We start from the raw sequence: 14,819 nt of genomic DNA on the forward strand, positions 1-14,819 counted from the left end.
AAAAAAAAAAAAAAAAAAACCAATAATAAATCTAACTATTGGCATCAAAATAGCTTTGAAACCCGTCCTTCGAAAATTCTTCCAAATCCTTGGAGCAGCCGGGTGGACCAACGCCAGTTGCACCGGACCTCAAGAACGTAGTGGACAGTCCGGCAGCTTACCATATCACATTGCTATAGAAGAGAACAAACGAAGAATAAAAAACTTGCACCTGGCCGAGGCTGGAGATCTGCAGGACTCGAAATGCTCAAAATCTGATTCAAAAACAAGAACAGATAGTTCCGGAAGTGGCTCCGCGCGGACACAGTCTACATTAACAACACGGCAAGAAGTTTCAATACCCCTAGCCGCGAAGTTACGAATGAGCGGGTGTAGCGATACTCATTAGATGAGTACTTACTTACATAAGTATTGATAATGTATAATTTTTTTCACTGGAGCTCACCAAAAACGAGATATTTGAGACCGATAGATACAGTGCTTAGGTAATTGGGTTTACCCAACAGTGGGTTCTGATCAAAGAGAACCGCATACATACCAGCGTATTCGACTCTTGGAATGCTTTCAAGAACTGATTCGGTATCCAGTTTCTCTTTTAAGCAATTTCAGGGTGTACCATTTCACTCCATCCGAAAGTTATAGCTTATGGACTAGCTCGGTACTTGGAATGTCATAGTTGGGGCGTTAGAACCGAGATTTGCGCGCAAATGCGTTGCCCTGTTGGGACGGCTATATCAGCCTATTTTCCCGCCAACAGTGATCAAACCTCAAGCCAGGAACGAGATTACATGCATACCATTGCATCGTCCATCATCATCATCATCATCTTGGTTTGGGAATGTAAGGAGGTCCTGAAAAGGGGGAATCAAATGGATCACGCCGACGGAGCTTCTTTCAACAGATTTTCATAGATGCTAACGACAACATCGCCATCAATATGTTCGGCTTCGACTTCATTCGACATCTCGCCGTGCGATCCCTGACGCTGGTTCGACCCCGGTCGGACCTCGTTGACGAATCTAAAGGATATTCATATCTTGAAAACAAGGACTACCTACTGTCCGTCGGTTCATACAACGGGGATATTACAATTCTAAAGTACAATCCATTTCATAAGTCTATCTCAAAGGTTTCGACGTATCACCAGTCGAGCTTCCAGCCATCCTGGCAGACGGTCCACCCAACTCAAAAAATTATTTACTCTGCCGATGAAGGGAACCCTGGCGGGCTTGTGTCCCTTCGACTGGACGAAAAAAGTGGCGAGTTGAAGAAAATAGGGAAGTCGGAAGGTATCAATGGGACCGTGAGCATCGCTTTCTATAAGAACCTTGCTATCGTTGCTGCATAGTAAGTTTCATGCCCTAAACGCCTCATACAGATCCTCTACCGTTATGCTCACATCGTTATAGTACAGGACACTCTATTCAAACATTCGACACCACCGAGACTGGCGATATTTCGCAGGCACGTGACACATTCACGTACTTTCTTGAAGCTCCTGGCCCAAATAAAGAGAGACAGGAGTCCTCGCACCCGCATCAGGTTGTTATAGATCCTACTGGGCATTATGTTGTAGCGCCGGACCTCGGGGCGGACCTCCTACGCCTCTACTCTGTCAATGGGTCGCGCCTATCTGAATTGCAAAATATCAAAGTTGCTGCGGGCTCAGGCCCACGTCATGTTGCATTTCACGTTATCGACAAGCCGAACGAGATATTCGAAAGGAATAGAACTATGATATACGTAGTCAACGAGCTAAAAAATACCCTCACCGTTTTTAAGACCCGACAATGGGACAACGGGACTTTTGTTTTCCATGAAGTACAGAATGTTCCAACGCTACCACCAACCTCAACAGAGAATCTCGCTTCCCTTCCTTCACCAACAGCTGGAGAGATCGTCATTTCGGTAAGGCTCAATTTACATACATTTTGATAATCACTAAGCATCTCCATTGCTAACTCCCTCTGAAGAAGGACAAACGCTTCCTCTATGTCTCCAACCGTAATGACTACTCATTTAAGGATAAGAAATTTGGGTCTTCTGACTCAATCGCCCTCTACAAAATTGATCCACTTACAGGATTTGTTTCATTTGTTAAACTCCTACAGGCTGGTGGAGTCACCCCGCGCCATTTTTCTTTCGATCAGTCGGGAAAGTTTGTTGCCGTCGCATTACAGGAAACGGACACGATAGTTATCTACAAAGTTGATCCGACAAGTGGAGAGTTCATTGATGCTGAAGACCATAACATTAGTCTCCATGTTTCTGACCGTCCGGTTTGTGTTAATTGGTTATAAATTTCTTATAGTAGGCGCCAGGGTTATGTTTATAAATGCTGTTAACTTTTCGGTCAACATTGGGAATAAGATACCCCTTCCAATAAATTGCTTTTAGGGTGGATAGATAAAGATGCTTTGCTTAGACCTTGTAGGAGTGAGGTGCTTGATTGATTTACATGCTCTAGGGACAAAAACTAGAGTCCTACAAAGTAAAATGATAGTAGCTTAGTTCTAAGACTGGTAGGTGGTATACATAATAGTTAAGCCACCCTGTAACTTTTTTTGGGTGGGCTGGGTACGAGACAACTATAGAAATTAAAGGTAAAAGGTTGATACATCAAAGTACCAAGAGATATGTCAATAAGGTTATGCAAAAGGGAAAAAAGAAACCCCTAAACTCCCTCCGTTGGAAGAACCAAACACCTGAACCGTTAGCGCCTTGCCATGTAGAGAGCAAATAAAGTACAAATCATATACATATGTGCGGCCAGCGCATGGTAAAAATTGCAAAAATAATAAACTAAAGTCTTTTGAAGAGAGCCCTAAACCCACCAGTAGCTGGTTTTGGGCTCCACTGACGATCTATCTCCTTCTCGGACTCTCGACCTTCTCGCGGTTTCATCTCAGAAACTACGAAATCTTTGTAAGAATAGCCTCCATATGATTGAGATGGCCTTCGAACCCGTCCACAATTTTCGTAACCTCCAAATCCTGATCCTGACGAGCTTGAATCTCCGCTCCTTCGGGTTGAGGAAGTATTCGTTCGTTTAAGCTGGGCTGGTTTTTTATCCGCCCTTTGGGCGTCCGACTCCTGAGCCTTTAGGTTTCGTCGTGTAGCTTCGTCGTACTTGATCCTCGGTCCTCGGTTCGGTATCGGTGCGCTTTCAGTGTTTCCAGAGTTTAATTTGTTGTAGGCCTGTCTTCTCTTGCGCGCCTTTCTTTTGCTATCGATGCTAGAATCGTCTCGCATTGAAACGGCAATACACTCTGGGCAAAATCCCGGGACGCTTTCGATTCTTGGTTTACATAAAGGGTCTGTGCAATTCGTTTTAGGGATACCTCTCCCATGTCCGTTTTGGTAGCCGTCGCATGCGAGATATTTGAAAACCACGAAGTAGCACATTCTCTCCGCTGCTGGGGCTTTCCTTGGCTTTAGTTTATTGAAAGGAGATGTTAGTTTTTTTGATTCTTGCCCACATCTATATATTGTATATAAAAGGTATTTAGGGGCTTTACAAGATCTTGTAACTCATGTGAGCTTGTGTTTGGGCGCCTGAAACGTTTTACCGCCATAGGGAGGACATTATATCGATTCATTTTTGTCAACACAATTTCGATCGATGTCGGCTAAAATGCAACAAAAGTTGAAATGAGATTCGAGGCTTGGGCATAAGCTTGTTTGAGGGGAATTGAGGTTGTAGGGTAAATTTTTCAATATCATTTCTCTATCAACTCGGGAGAATCATTGTATTTTAATATTTTGAATCGGTCGGCATTCCGAATTCTATATTATCGCCGGGCGGGATTTATCGATTCTATATGTCGGCCATATCACCCTGCATTGCCAGCGCATCGAATCACAGTTGCAATATTCATATTGCCTCGGACCCCACCATAAAGGGGACGTCCAAATGGGCTTGCTTCCACCGGGAAAGAAATTTCAGTAGTTTGGGGGCATCCATTGATCGATGTCCACCGAGGCGGCTGCAGTCAGAAACGGTAGACAGGGACACGTGCGTAGTACCGTATGGAATGCTGGGGAATGTCTGATCAGAGGACCATGGAGGGTGCTCAAATGCCTTTGGCTTTCTTTGACGACACCTATTACTGAAACAAGTGAGTAAGCGCATGCACTTGCTGGCTTTTTAAAGAGCTTGCTTGTAATATGGATTTTTCAGTATTCACTTTGACGGTTCTGTGGGGTCAATGGTTAACCGGTTTTCTTGTAGTCGAGATTATAACCAATTGGTCAGAACTCTCACGAAGGGCCCGTCTTCGAGGGTATTCAATGCTAATATCCATGATAACATTTATCATCTGGATATTTCTATTTGTCTGGGCGCTTCGATTCGATGGCAGGAAACGGATGAATCTTTTCGCCATAGCCCTTGGAATCACGTTAACAGGGTTCGCCCTATTATTATATTGCCTCATCAACGCACTAAAGTGTCCCAACACTCCAATCCGACAAGTTTCTTCGAGTGGGGTTCCGGGAGTATATAAATACGTTACATGGTTCCTCGAAGAATTTTCGCCCGAAACAGCGTTTGTGATACTAATTCTAGGGATGTTAATGGTATTGGTCGTGATGGTAGATAAAAGTGCCAATATCGAAGTGTCCGTTGAGAAACGATAATAATTCCAATTAATTGCTTAATATAAAGACGGTTAATGGCGCAAGATACAAGAGAGTCGGTCATACGCATAAATATTTTACATATTGTCTTGTGGCCAGCCTCCTCAGATCAGTATATATCTGCCACTGAATTTTTAGCATAGATGACCAAATTATCGATAGTCTAAAATGATTTGTACTCATAGCTGCCTTATCACCTTTTTTCTCCTCCCGCTGGCAAGCCTCGGAACCCGACCGACCTCCGCTGCCCGTTATGGTTGTGTTGTTGCAACACGTCAACTTCGTGTTGATATGTTGGAATTTGAAGCCAGGGGCGCGCTGCTGTCTCGCGCTGATCTGTGTACGCGAACCCCATATTAAGTTAATTACTTAAGCACCACAGCTGCATTGGATCTTTCCACCTTCCTGAAGTGAGTAAATAGCGCTTCTTATCGAAGGCAATGGGCGGATAGATATCGGTGCCTTCACGAAACTAGCCTTTGCCGGTAGTTCCACATTCTGGTGTATTACCCAGACAAGAGGAACGGAGGATTGGTCAAGATTAAGGTCAAGATCGCATCTTCATCTCCATCTCGGTTCTCGTCATCCTTGCATTGGTCTATTCAGAATTAGATCACAGTCGTCAAAATGGTATATACACGATATTTCCTAGGTCATTTTGGCCTGTACCAAGGTATGTATATCGAATCAGGAGCTGAGCAAGCACACTAAAGTATTCGGCTGGATTGATCAAATACTAACCCGATGGAGGACAGCATCGACATGGGGTTTAGCATTACTCCCTATTCTCTCTTTGGGTTTCCAAGCCCCATACCCCGAACAGCACCAAGTTTCGCCCAGCGTCGACGGGGATTTGACAGAGTTCTTTCAACTCTATAAACCCCCTTTGGTTCCTCTATCTGATACCTCTAGCCCACACGACGACTTTAGTGGTGAAGCGTGTTCTTCGACAATTTTACAACATGAGTTCATAAATTCTTACGGACAACCTGCTGTTGCTCAGTACTCCCCTCCTCCTCCATCCTGCGAATGGAATACGGTCTATTTTCATCTTTACACTACTAGCAAAGGCCGACAGTATGATCGCCTTGCTTTCTTATTTTTCGATGATACGGAGCTCTGGCGAACGAGTACCGCCGAGCCAATCCCGAACGGCATATCCTTTCAGTATACCAAAGATGTAACACCTTTCAGCACGCTACTGAGGGCAAATGGAACGATCATTTTTGATATGGGAAACATGGTCACCGACATCCTTACAGGTACTTTCGCTGTAACTCTGACAGCTCACTATTTTAAGCTGGACCTTCCGCCCCACCAAAAAGTGGCCGACGTCGTTGTACCCATTTCTAGAATGCAAGGGTCAAATGGACAGCCAAGTCACTTTGTTCTGCCTAACGATGTTGCAGGAAGGAGTTTCTCTGTTCCTAAGAATGTGAAGACTGCAAAGCTCTCCATTATAGCTAGTGGAAATGCCGAAGAGGAGTTCTGGTACACAAATGTACCGGATGGGCTTGTCAATTCTTTCCCTAATAATACCCTGTTGGGTCATTCGCCCTACAGGGAGGTACAAGTGTATGTAGACAGGATCATGGTTGATGCTATTGTTCCAGTGCCTACCATCTACACAGGGGGTATCAATCCAGGTCTTTGGAAACCTATTGTGTGCCCCCACGCCTACGATCTATGGGAGGCTGAAATCGACATTACTCTGTTCGTCGCCGGGAAGGCGAATTCAGTCATCGAATTTAGGGTGGAAGGGCTCACCAGTGCCGGAGGCCGCCCGGAAATCGGCGGAGGCATCGGCCAGAACTGGTATGTCAGCGGAACAACTTTCTTTTGGACGGACCCCCAGGCACCAAAAATAGACCCCTCTGAGTATTCTGTAGAGATATTTGCCGCGGTTGGTGTCGACTGGGCGGCTGATGGCGATGGCGTTGACCAACTGGTAAACTATCGAACATCAGTTCACCGCAGAACAGTAATATCTCGAGATTTCCCAGATGGGCGTTTGTGGTGGGAACGATTTCAACGATACGAAGTGGAGGGGATTCTTTCAGCCAGTGGAAATAATCAGACGCTCCAAGCCAATACTCAGGCTTTCGAAAGCTTTCAGACCCAGAAGGAGAAGAGAGATTCCCCGAGTCCTCGGAATATAGAAGAAAACGGATGGACACCGCTCCGAAAATTGGTGTTCTCCTTACGCATGGACCAAGCCTTCGTCCCATATCCTGATAAAAGCTTCTTCTTACACGGCAGAGTTAATAGCTTGTATTTGAACCGTGGCCCAGAATCGACGCTGCTCACAGACAGGTCTACCTTTTTCCTTAACGAATTCCCCAGGAAGGAGCTTGGTGTCAACGAGTATACCGATCGCAGATTTCTTGATGATGAGGCTTCCTATTTCTCTGCGGCGACAGGAAGCAATAAAACCAGTTGGATTAATGGCGCTTCTAACCAAGGATATAGCTACGAAATTGGCGATGGCTCATTTACCACCGAGAGAACCGTCAAAAAGTACAATAGAGAAATGCGCAGCGTGTATGCGCGCGTAACCAGTGATATTCAAAGCATAAACGGCATTCCAGTAAAACAGTCTATCCCTGACCAAGTATCATCAAACAACAGAGGGTTATTCGCGGTGGAAGTTGAAGAGGAGGAGCTCATTTGTGCCCGCCTGCCGCACGGAAGAGGCAAAAGCATTTTCCCTGCTGAAAATTCCGGCCTTGTTTAAAGCCCTGTGTGAAACTTTATGAATGTTATGGTGCTTGTAAAAGCCCCAATATATTGCTTCGGAAAGAAACTGTTTTCACCCTAAAGGACTCTTCGTCATGACGTTTTACAATTCGCGATATCGCGGTATTAAATTTGTATGAACAAGACAAACGCCACAAAATGTATTCCGTATAGCCTGTACTCCCTTGGGTTGCTCATGCTTATATGGCTCATGCATGAGACGGGCCAACATCTACATGGTGGTCTCACGTTATAGAATGCAGTCGCACCACTGTGCTGTTCGGACATGTACAGGGAATCGTACGCAATTTAGCCGTTGCCTTCAACTGCCCGTGGCAGCCACCTGCAAACGGAGCGAGAAGGCTCCTCTCTCTCCCATCTGGTGAAAACATCCCTCCGAGTCTGTTTGATCGTCGCCCACGTTTCTCGCGCAGCCGCTAGACGAGTGCCAACGAACTGAAAAGTGAAATAGCGCCGCACCCAATGGGGCCGATTGGGATTTTAAAATCCTCACGCTACACGTGGAAAGTCTATTGTAGATATATACGTTTGGAGTATATTGGTTGATCAACTCGTCTATTTTAAAGTGGGCTTTGCAGAAGGGTTCTAGCGAAGTCGATTGTCGTTATTGTTTCTGCATCGGGTTGACAATATTTTAACGACTCCAAACAGACCAAGCGATTACTAGAATACTAGCAAGTGTTGAGAAGCTATAGCTAGACTTTAATATTTAGTATCATAGGTCACTGCGTTTCTTGGAAATTATGACTTGGCTGTTTTACTATGTGCACAGGAGTTATGCTTGGCAGCCAAATCATCTCCCTTCTGCCCCAGATTCCTTGTATCAAGTCACCGCTTCACTGATTTTAAGCCCAGCTTTTCCCAGAGTCAATATTGTCAGTGACTTGTACGCACCGCATTGGATCTTACGGGTTTCCCCTCCGATATTCAGACTTTTCACACACAAATTTCTCGTATAGACGGTACCTGCTTCCGCAGTCCGCATATAACAACCTCTACATATTTCCAGAATCAATTTACAAGTTATTAGGGATGCCTGTCTGTCCGGGATCTGGGGTCTTGTGGGTATATTGATATTCAAAATAGCCGACATTATTTTACAACACCCAACAAATCGTCCGAGTCCGCTTGCCCGCCCCCAGGTCGTTTTTATAACGCTCTTTTCCCTTTCGCTTATATGTCTCCTCTTTCTCCGCTTCTGCCTTCGTTTACTGTTGACGGGTGGAGCCCACTATGTATTTTGCCTGCACCTTTTAAAATTGATAGGGAACTTTTATACACCACCTTCATGCGTCTTTTCTAAACTGGCTAAAGTAGTCGGGGTTCCCCACAAAATCTTTTAACTATACGGCTCTTTTTTTAGAGCGAGCTTAACCGACTTTGAGCGCCGGCTTTGTGCGATACTTTTTTTCCCGCTCACTCACTAATCTGCGAAGATCCGTAGAGCCATTTTTGGGGAGACAGGAGGAGGGGGGCATAAGCAAACCCATTCAGCCGGAAATCGTCAAGTTCATTCTATTAAGCATTATCAATCATAATATTTGAGTATTAGCATTATGTCTGAGAGCGCTCAAGCGTGTTTGCGAGCATTATGAAGGTCTGTCTATACTTTGTGTGGGTATGTTTAGAGGAATTAGCTCGTGACTATTCTATGGTTGTATTACTGCTCCAGATAACGAATTATCCAAATGAATTACAGGTGGTCTAATATGATATTATTTGTTTCAAAACGTTTCTACAGACACGGGGACTGTAAATACCTGTGTGTAGCGTCCTTTCTGTCAACGGGCTGGGTGGGAATATGACACCCCGCATACTGTCTTTCGTAGGTAGGTTGTTAAAATCCCTGACAAGAAAATTTCCGGTCCCGGTAGGGAGCACAAGCTAATCCCAAGCAGGATTTTTGCATATGCTGGGATCGGATTAGCTAGTTATAGAGGCCGGAGTGTGGGTCTACTTGACATATACCTTAACAACGAAGCTTATGACAATTCACACCGAAGTCATGCCAGCTACATGAATAACGTCGCTGTCTTCGGAATAATCTCAATAATGGCTCTGGTCATGAGCCACACCACGGAGCAAAATTGTGGGCAATGTGTATTTCCAGCCACTAATATGACGATTTCGTTATAGTACTCGCACGTATGCTTTAACCCGGGCCGGATTATATTTAGCAGAGCATGATCATACATGAGACGGTTATGCAAAGAGCCAAAGGCAAATTACAATCAACCAAATTGTATCAGCTGAGCATCAAGGGAAAATGCCCCTTGATACTCAAATATTTCTCTCTAGTTGATTATCTCGCAAAGGCGGTGTGTCAGTGCATGCAGTTACTTGTGTAGATACCAAATATCGGGATTACAACAATTGGGGAGTCTACGTAGCGTATGTATTCAGCACGTTGACTTTAGAGCCCTTGAACTTTCTTGCAGGATCTGCATAGACGCATGGCTTTCTTAAATCGGAGGGCATAATCCCGCTAACGTAAAGACTGCGCTGGCTCCGTGCTGCTGGTGCTCCCATGCTTCGAGAAGGCTGGATCAATGCAAGACACAAGGGTGACCCTGTCCGAATCGCTGTCTATAAATCTAAGCTTTAATCTTATCCCTATCGATCTGCCCGATGATCCGCTAACCCTTCGTCATCGTTTGCTAGCGAACGAGGTGGGACTTCGTGAGTTCAACGTCGCAAGGCGAATTTTTGAAATACCAAGCCCGTTCATGCTTAAACCTTCAGTCCTAGCTTTACCTTAACCCATTTTTGGACAAAATGATGGCTTAATCTAGAAATATTTCAACTTGCGAAGGGATTGCAATCCGTCAATGGCACTAACCTGGTCGCCATTGAGTCCGTAGGAGCGGGTATATTGAATCTCGCCATCACCTTCTGTTAATATTCCCAAAGAAGACATGCCAATTATTCTTGCCTTGGCCGTGATCCTTTCCTAAATTCCCGCAAGATGACCTGGAGACCTTGCTTGCCAAATGCAACTTATTAGGATATTCACCTTGGCCCATGCCAATTTCATGGACAGAATCACGTTGGGTGACAATCAACCAAGACAGACCTCATGTCTTCCCTTCCGCGGTGCAGGCACGAAGATCCGGCACTATTGCCGTAATCCGGTTCTCCAAGGCCCGTTAGCTTCGAAGCATCGACTCTATCCAGGAAAATGTGAACATTTTCAATTTTCGCATCTATGGATATGAGGGTTTCAGCAGCAGGCGCCCTTGTCGACCAAGATGCCTCGTGGATGTATATAAAGGGTGTCATCTGTCTTCCCAGGTATCATCTTTCTTCACCATCCTCAAGCTTCGTTGCTCACTCGTGGTCTACTCATCTCCGACACATTCAAGTCCTTCTCATCCTTCAGGCCTACTCTTCACGATGAAATCTGATCTCGTCCTTCTCGCAGCTCTTGCTGGGCTCACCCAGCGAGCTTCTGCTCAAGCTCAAGGCTACGGACAATGTGGTGGAGTGTATGTCAATCTTCAATCATACAATCTCATGATTTCCAGATTCAAGTTGTGCTAATCCATGAAATAGTAACTTCAACGGTCCCACTAACTGTGTCTCTGGATGGACTTGCACATACTCCAACCCTTACTACTCTCAGTGCTTGCCAGGAGGCAACGGCAACCCCGGTGGTGGAAATACTGTCACAGTGACCATCACTCAGACTACCACTGTTCGTCAGGTTACCACCACCACTGTCATCAGCACCAACTGGGAGTACGAAACCGTCACTGTCACTGAGCAAGGTGGAGAGTGTACCCAGACTCCCAACCCCTCTTGCAACAACGACAGGACCTTCGACCTCTTCGGTGTCAATGAGGTATGTGCCCCATCTGTTTCTTCTCATGCAATGTATATATTTGAGATGCATCAAGTACTAATAATATGTACAGGCTGGCGCTGAGTTCGGAACTAAGATTCCCGGAGTTTTGGGAACTGACTTCACTTGGCCAACTCATGAGAGTATCCAATACTTCCTCGACAAGGGATTCAATGCTATTCGTGTCCCAATCTTGCTTGAGCGTGTTGCTCCACCAGCCGATGGTCTTAAGGATCCCTCCAAGTACAACCAGGGCTACCTCTCTGGCCTCTACGGAACTATCAGCTACATCACTGCCAATGGCGGCAAGGCCAGTAAGTAGCAAACCCTCGAGAATCGGTTGCAGCAAGTCATACTAATAGTAACCCAACTAGTCATTGATGTCCACAACTTCGGCCGATACAACGGCGAGATCCTCACTGATGTTGAGGGCTTTGGTAACTTCTGGCAGGCTCTTTCTTCCTGGACCAACTTCAATGACAATGTTATCTTCGATCTCATGAACGAGTTCCACGATATGGATAACGGCCTTGTCTTCCAGCTCAACCAGGCTGGTATCTCTGCCATCCGTTCCAACAACATCAACAACTTGATCCTCGTTGAGGGTAACGCATGGAGCGGTGCCTGGCACTGGGTTGACAACAATGATATGCTCAAGTACCTCACTGACCCCAAGAAGAACATGGTTTATGGTAAGCCGATATTCAGCCTCCTTTAAATATTACAAAGGACAATTCTAACATCTACTTCAGAGATGCATCAATACCTCGATTCGGATGGTTCTGGCACTAGCGAGGACTGCGTTTCTGAGACCATCGGTGCCGAGAGAGTTGAATCCGCCACCCGCTGGTGCGAGGACAACAACGTCAAGTGCTTCCTCGGTGAATTCGGTGCCGGCCCCAACGATGTCTGCCGCGCTGCTGTTGAAGGCCTCCTCTGCGCTCTTAAGAACAGCGATGCCTGGGTTGGTGCTACTTGGTGGGCTGCTGGTCCATGGTGGCCATCTGACTACTTCCAGAGCATCGAGCCACCAAATGGCCGTGCTGTTGATACCTACGTCCCAGTTCTTGAGTCTTTCTTGTAAATTCTGTCGCCCTTCGGGCTTCAGTAGTATATATAAGTGGACTGGGAAGCTCTAATAAAGTGGATTTGGAGTACGATAGGATATAACGCAGTTTTTTCTATTCTTGTATTTTCTTCATGGTCATTCCGATCTCTCTGGCCGATAGTTTCTGGAAAGGGGATTCGAAATGACTCATTTGGATAGTTTGAGGGGGTTTTTACTTGGTGATTGATTTTGAACATTTCTGTACATAAAGCAAGATTGTAAATTCTAGATTGTACATATCCGTTACCCTTGCGAATGTCAAAGCCTTTTATACACAATCTTCATTATGGATTTCGATTGGATTGGAACTAATACACCATAACTCCCCAATATTAATACTCTCAAGATGTTGATGATTTGAAATCGTCTCCACTAGATGTACTTGACCAGGTTTATTAACTACTTAAGTAGCTTGAAGACCTAGGATAAAAGAAAAAATTGATTAAAAATACAATTGAATACCAATTATACGCCGAAACTCATCCATACACAGTATTAATATCGTTAAGATCTCGTTCTCTAGCACATTTCCTTGAATTAACAGCCGCCGCCGCCGCCGCCGCCACCACCATCCCCGCCTCCTCCTCCACCTCCTCCTCCACCACCATCTCCACCGCCGCCACCGTCTCCCCAACCACCACCATCGCCTCCAAATGCCTCAAAAAATCCTCCGACTCCTTCACCTGCAGCCCCATAGTGCTTCTTATGTTTCTTCTTGTAGGCTTTCCGTGCAGCGTACTTGTCGTATTGGTACCCGCTCCCAGTGCTGCCGCTACCGTGATATCGAGCGTTTGGGTAAGTTTGTGTCTTCTTAGAGGATCCGAAGCACATTTTTGTATTATTTGCGTGTGCAGGGCGCAACAGAGGATTTATCGTGTCAAGTTTTTTTTTTGGAGTTTGGTACTTCGAAACCGCACCGGATTCGAGTTCTGGGATTTGGAGGTTTTTGCGTTGTTGTGTGGTATTATTTTAGTTGATTATTAAGCTTCTTGGGGTTATAGATTGACTTGTAGAGGAGGATATATTGATATAAATATTCAATTAAAATAGAAAATTATTGGAAACAGTGAAATTATAAATAAGTTGGTTCCTTGTGGTCTCATAAACTAGACAGTTCTTTGTGAAATTGTTATTTTGAAATAATTTTTGTGAAGTAGAAAATTAGAATAGATTCATGATGAAACTTTGGCTGTTCATTTATACCCAAATTCGAGTAACCAGAAGCTCCACCGTAAATAGTATCCGCCATATATCAGAGTAATACATGATGGAATGATGACCCCGATAACCGGGCGCTGTTAATTAGGCCACCTCGTAAGACGACCCAATCGTGCAGGACAAATCATGTAAATCAACGTTATGAAGTACCGAAAGCTCGCCGCGAGCCCCACGCACATCTCTATGCGTCCAAGCAAAAAAACCAAAAAAAATCGCAAGGCGGAGCTCTATAGATGTAAATCGAATCGAATTCCCCTAGGATCATCTATCTACCTAGTTCACAAGTACTATGTAATAAATGCCAAGAAATAATAGCCAAGATCTCTGAGAATTATGAACCTAAAAAGCTTACCTTTGGTAGAAATTTTGGCTTAGAAAGATCCACGGGTGTACCGCAGCAAGGCATACCTACTGGATGACGTAACTAAGTTTTTCACTTACTGTAGATTAACACCCCGACCACCCTTGTTTTTCTAAGAGGGAAGGGGGGTTTCGTATGCAACTCGCCTTCGTGCAGTGCATCGCAGGAGACGGCTTTGCGGGGTTGGAGGCCTACAGTTGCCTGGAATTTCGCGCTGTGAGGCCATGTGGTTTCGACGCCTCGACCTCGTAGTAGATATGTTTTACAGATAAGATATTGAGGCGAGCTCTATATTAAATTATAAACTCTACAGAAACCCCGGTATAGTTCATGATATCTCCACATGATTCGCACGTATACACGCATGTACAACAATAAGATAGCAGGCGCAGGGTATTCATGCTAGTATTGGTGCAGAAGTTCATGAACAAGCTCGAGCGTGTAATATTAGCTAATCCTAGTTAATTCGCTGTAACTCTAGACTTCCAAGTAGATTGAGAACAAACGAGGCTCTGGTGCTCAATTCGATTTCTGTAGGATACCGCCGTTTGTAATCACGCTCCTTACCTCCCCTACGTTTTTGCGTGGTTTTGAAACATACCAATTGATCAAAGGCGGTCCCGTAAATACCTAATATAAGCTAAGTGCTTAAGTCGGAATTAAATTAGACGGTCAAAGGTGGCATTGCGAGTTTTGTGTGTTGTGGTATACACGTACCCAAGCCTGGATTCCGAAATTTCGTGCGCCTCCAACAGGTAATTGATCTGGGGTCTACTAACAAGAAATCTGGGGTATTAACGCTTGGATACGATCAAGCTTTTACCTTTCAGTTGGAAAACATTCATATCCTGGAAGAAAACGTTTCGAGGGAACAACCCGGCGTTTCCTATATATTG

At 45.0% G+C, this 14,819-nt stretch overlaps 5 protein-coding genes across 5 annotated transcripts; 3 read left to right on the forward strand and 2 right to left on the reverse strand.

The window, feature by feature from the left end:
- Positions 1 to 937: 937 nt before the first annotated feature.
- AOL_s00076g471 (uncharacterized protein) lies at positions 938 to 2,300 on the forward strand (the record flags this gene model as incomplete). Its single annotated transcript, XM_011123023.1, has 3 exons — positions 938 to 1,347; positions 1,410 to 1,908; positions 1,974 to 2,300. The coding sequence occupies 3 exons, from the start codon at positions 938 to 940 to the stop codon at positions 2,298 to 2,300; spliced, it is 1,236 nt and encodes a 411-aa protein (XP_011121325.1).
- Positions 2,301 to 2,802: 502 nt separating this feature from the next.
- AOL_s00076g472 (uncharacterized protein) lies at positions 2,803 to 3,252 on the reverse strand (the record flags this gene model as incomplete). The annotated part of the gene is made up of 1 exon (XM_011123024.1): positions 2,803 to 3,252. One exon carries the CDS (start codon positions 3,250 to 3,252, stop codon positions 2,803 to 2,805), a length of 450 nt encoding a protein of 149 aa, XP_011121326.1.
- Positions 3,253 to 5,265: 2,013 nt separating this feature from the next.
- AOL_s00076g473 (uncharacterized protein) lies at positions 5,266 to 7,372 on the forward strand (the record flags this gene model as incomplete). Its single annotated transcript, XM_011123025.1, has 2 exons — positions 5,266 to 5,311; positions 5,394 to 7,372. The coding sequence occupies 2 exons, from the start codon at positions 5,266 to 5,268 to the stop codon at positions 7,370 to 7,372; spliced, it is 2,025 nt and encodes a 674-aa protein (XP_011121327.1).
- Positions 7,373 to 10,788: 3,416 nt separating this feature from the next.
- Positions 10,789 to 12,320, forward strand: AOL_s00076g474 (uncharacterized protein; the record flags this gene model as incomplete). The annotated part of the gene is made up of 5 exons (XM_011123026.1): positions 10,789 to 10,880; positions 10,948 to 11,236; positions 11,310 to 11,550; positions 11,611 to 11,928; positions 11,989 to 12,320. The coding sequence occupies 5 exons, from the start codon at positions 10,789 to 10,791 to the stop codon at positions 12,318 to 12,320; spliced, it is 1,272 nt and encodes a 423-aa protein (XP_011121328.1).
- Positions 12,321 to 12,881: 561 nt separating this feature from the next.
- On the reverse strand, positions 12,882 to 13,175 carry AOL_s00076g475 (uncharacterized protein; the record flags this gene model as incomplete). The annotated part of the gene is made up of 1 exon (XM_011123027.1): positions 12,882 to 13,175. The coding sequence occupies one exon, from the start codon at positions 13,173 to 13,175 to the stop codon at positions 12,882 to 12,884; it is 294 nt and encodes a 97-aa protein (XP_011121329.1).
- Positions 13,176 to 14,819: the final 1,644 nt, after the last annotated feature.

The sequence above is a fragment of the Orbilia oligospora genome (assembly GCF_000225545.1).
Source record: "Orbilia oligospora ATCC 24927 unplaced genomic scaffold scaffold00076, whole genome shotgun sequence".
In the NCBI taxonomy this organism is placed as follows: Eukaryota; Fungi; Ascomycota; class Orbiliomycetes; order Orbiliales; family Orbiliaceae; genus Orbilia; species Orbilia oligospora.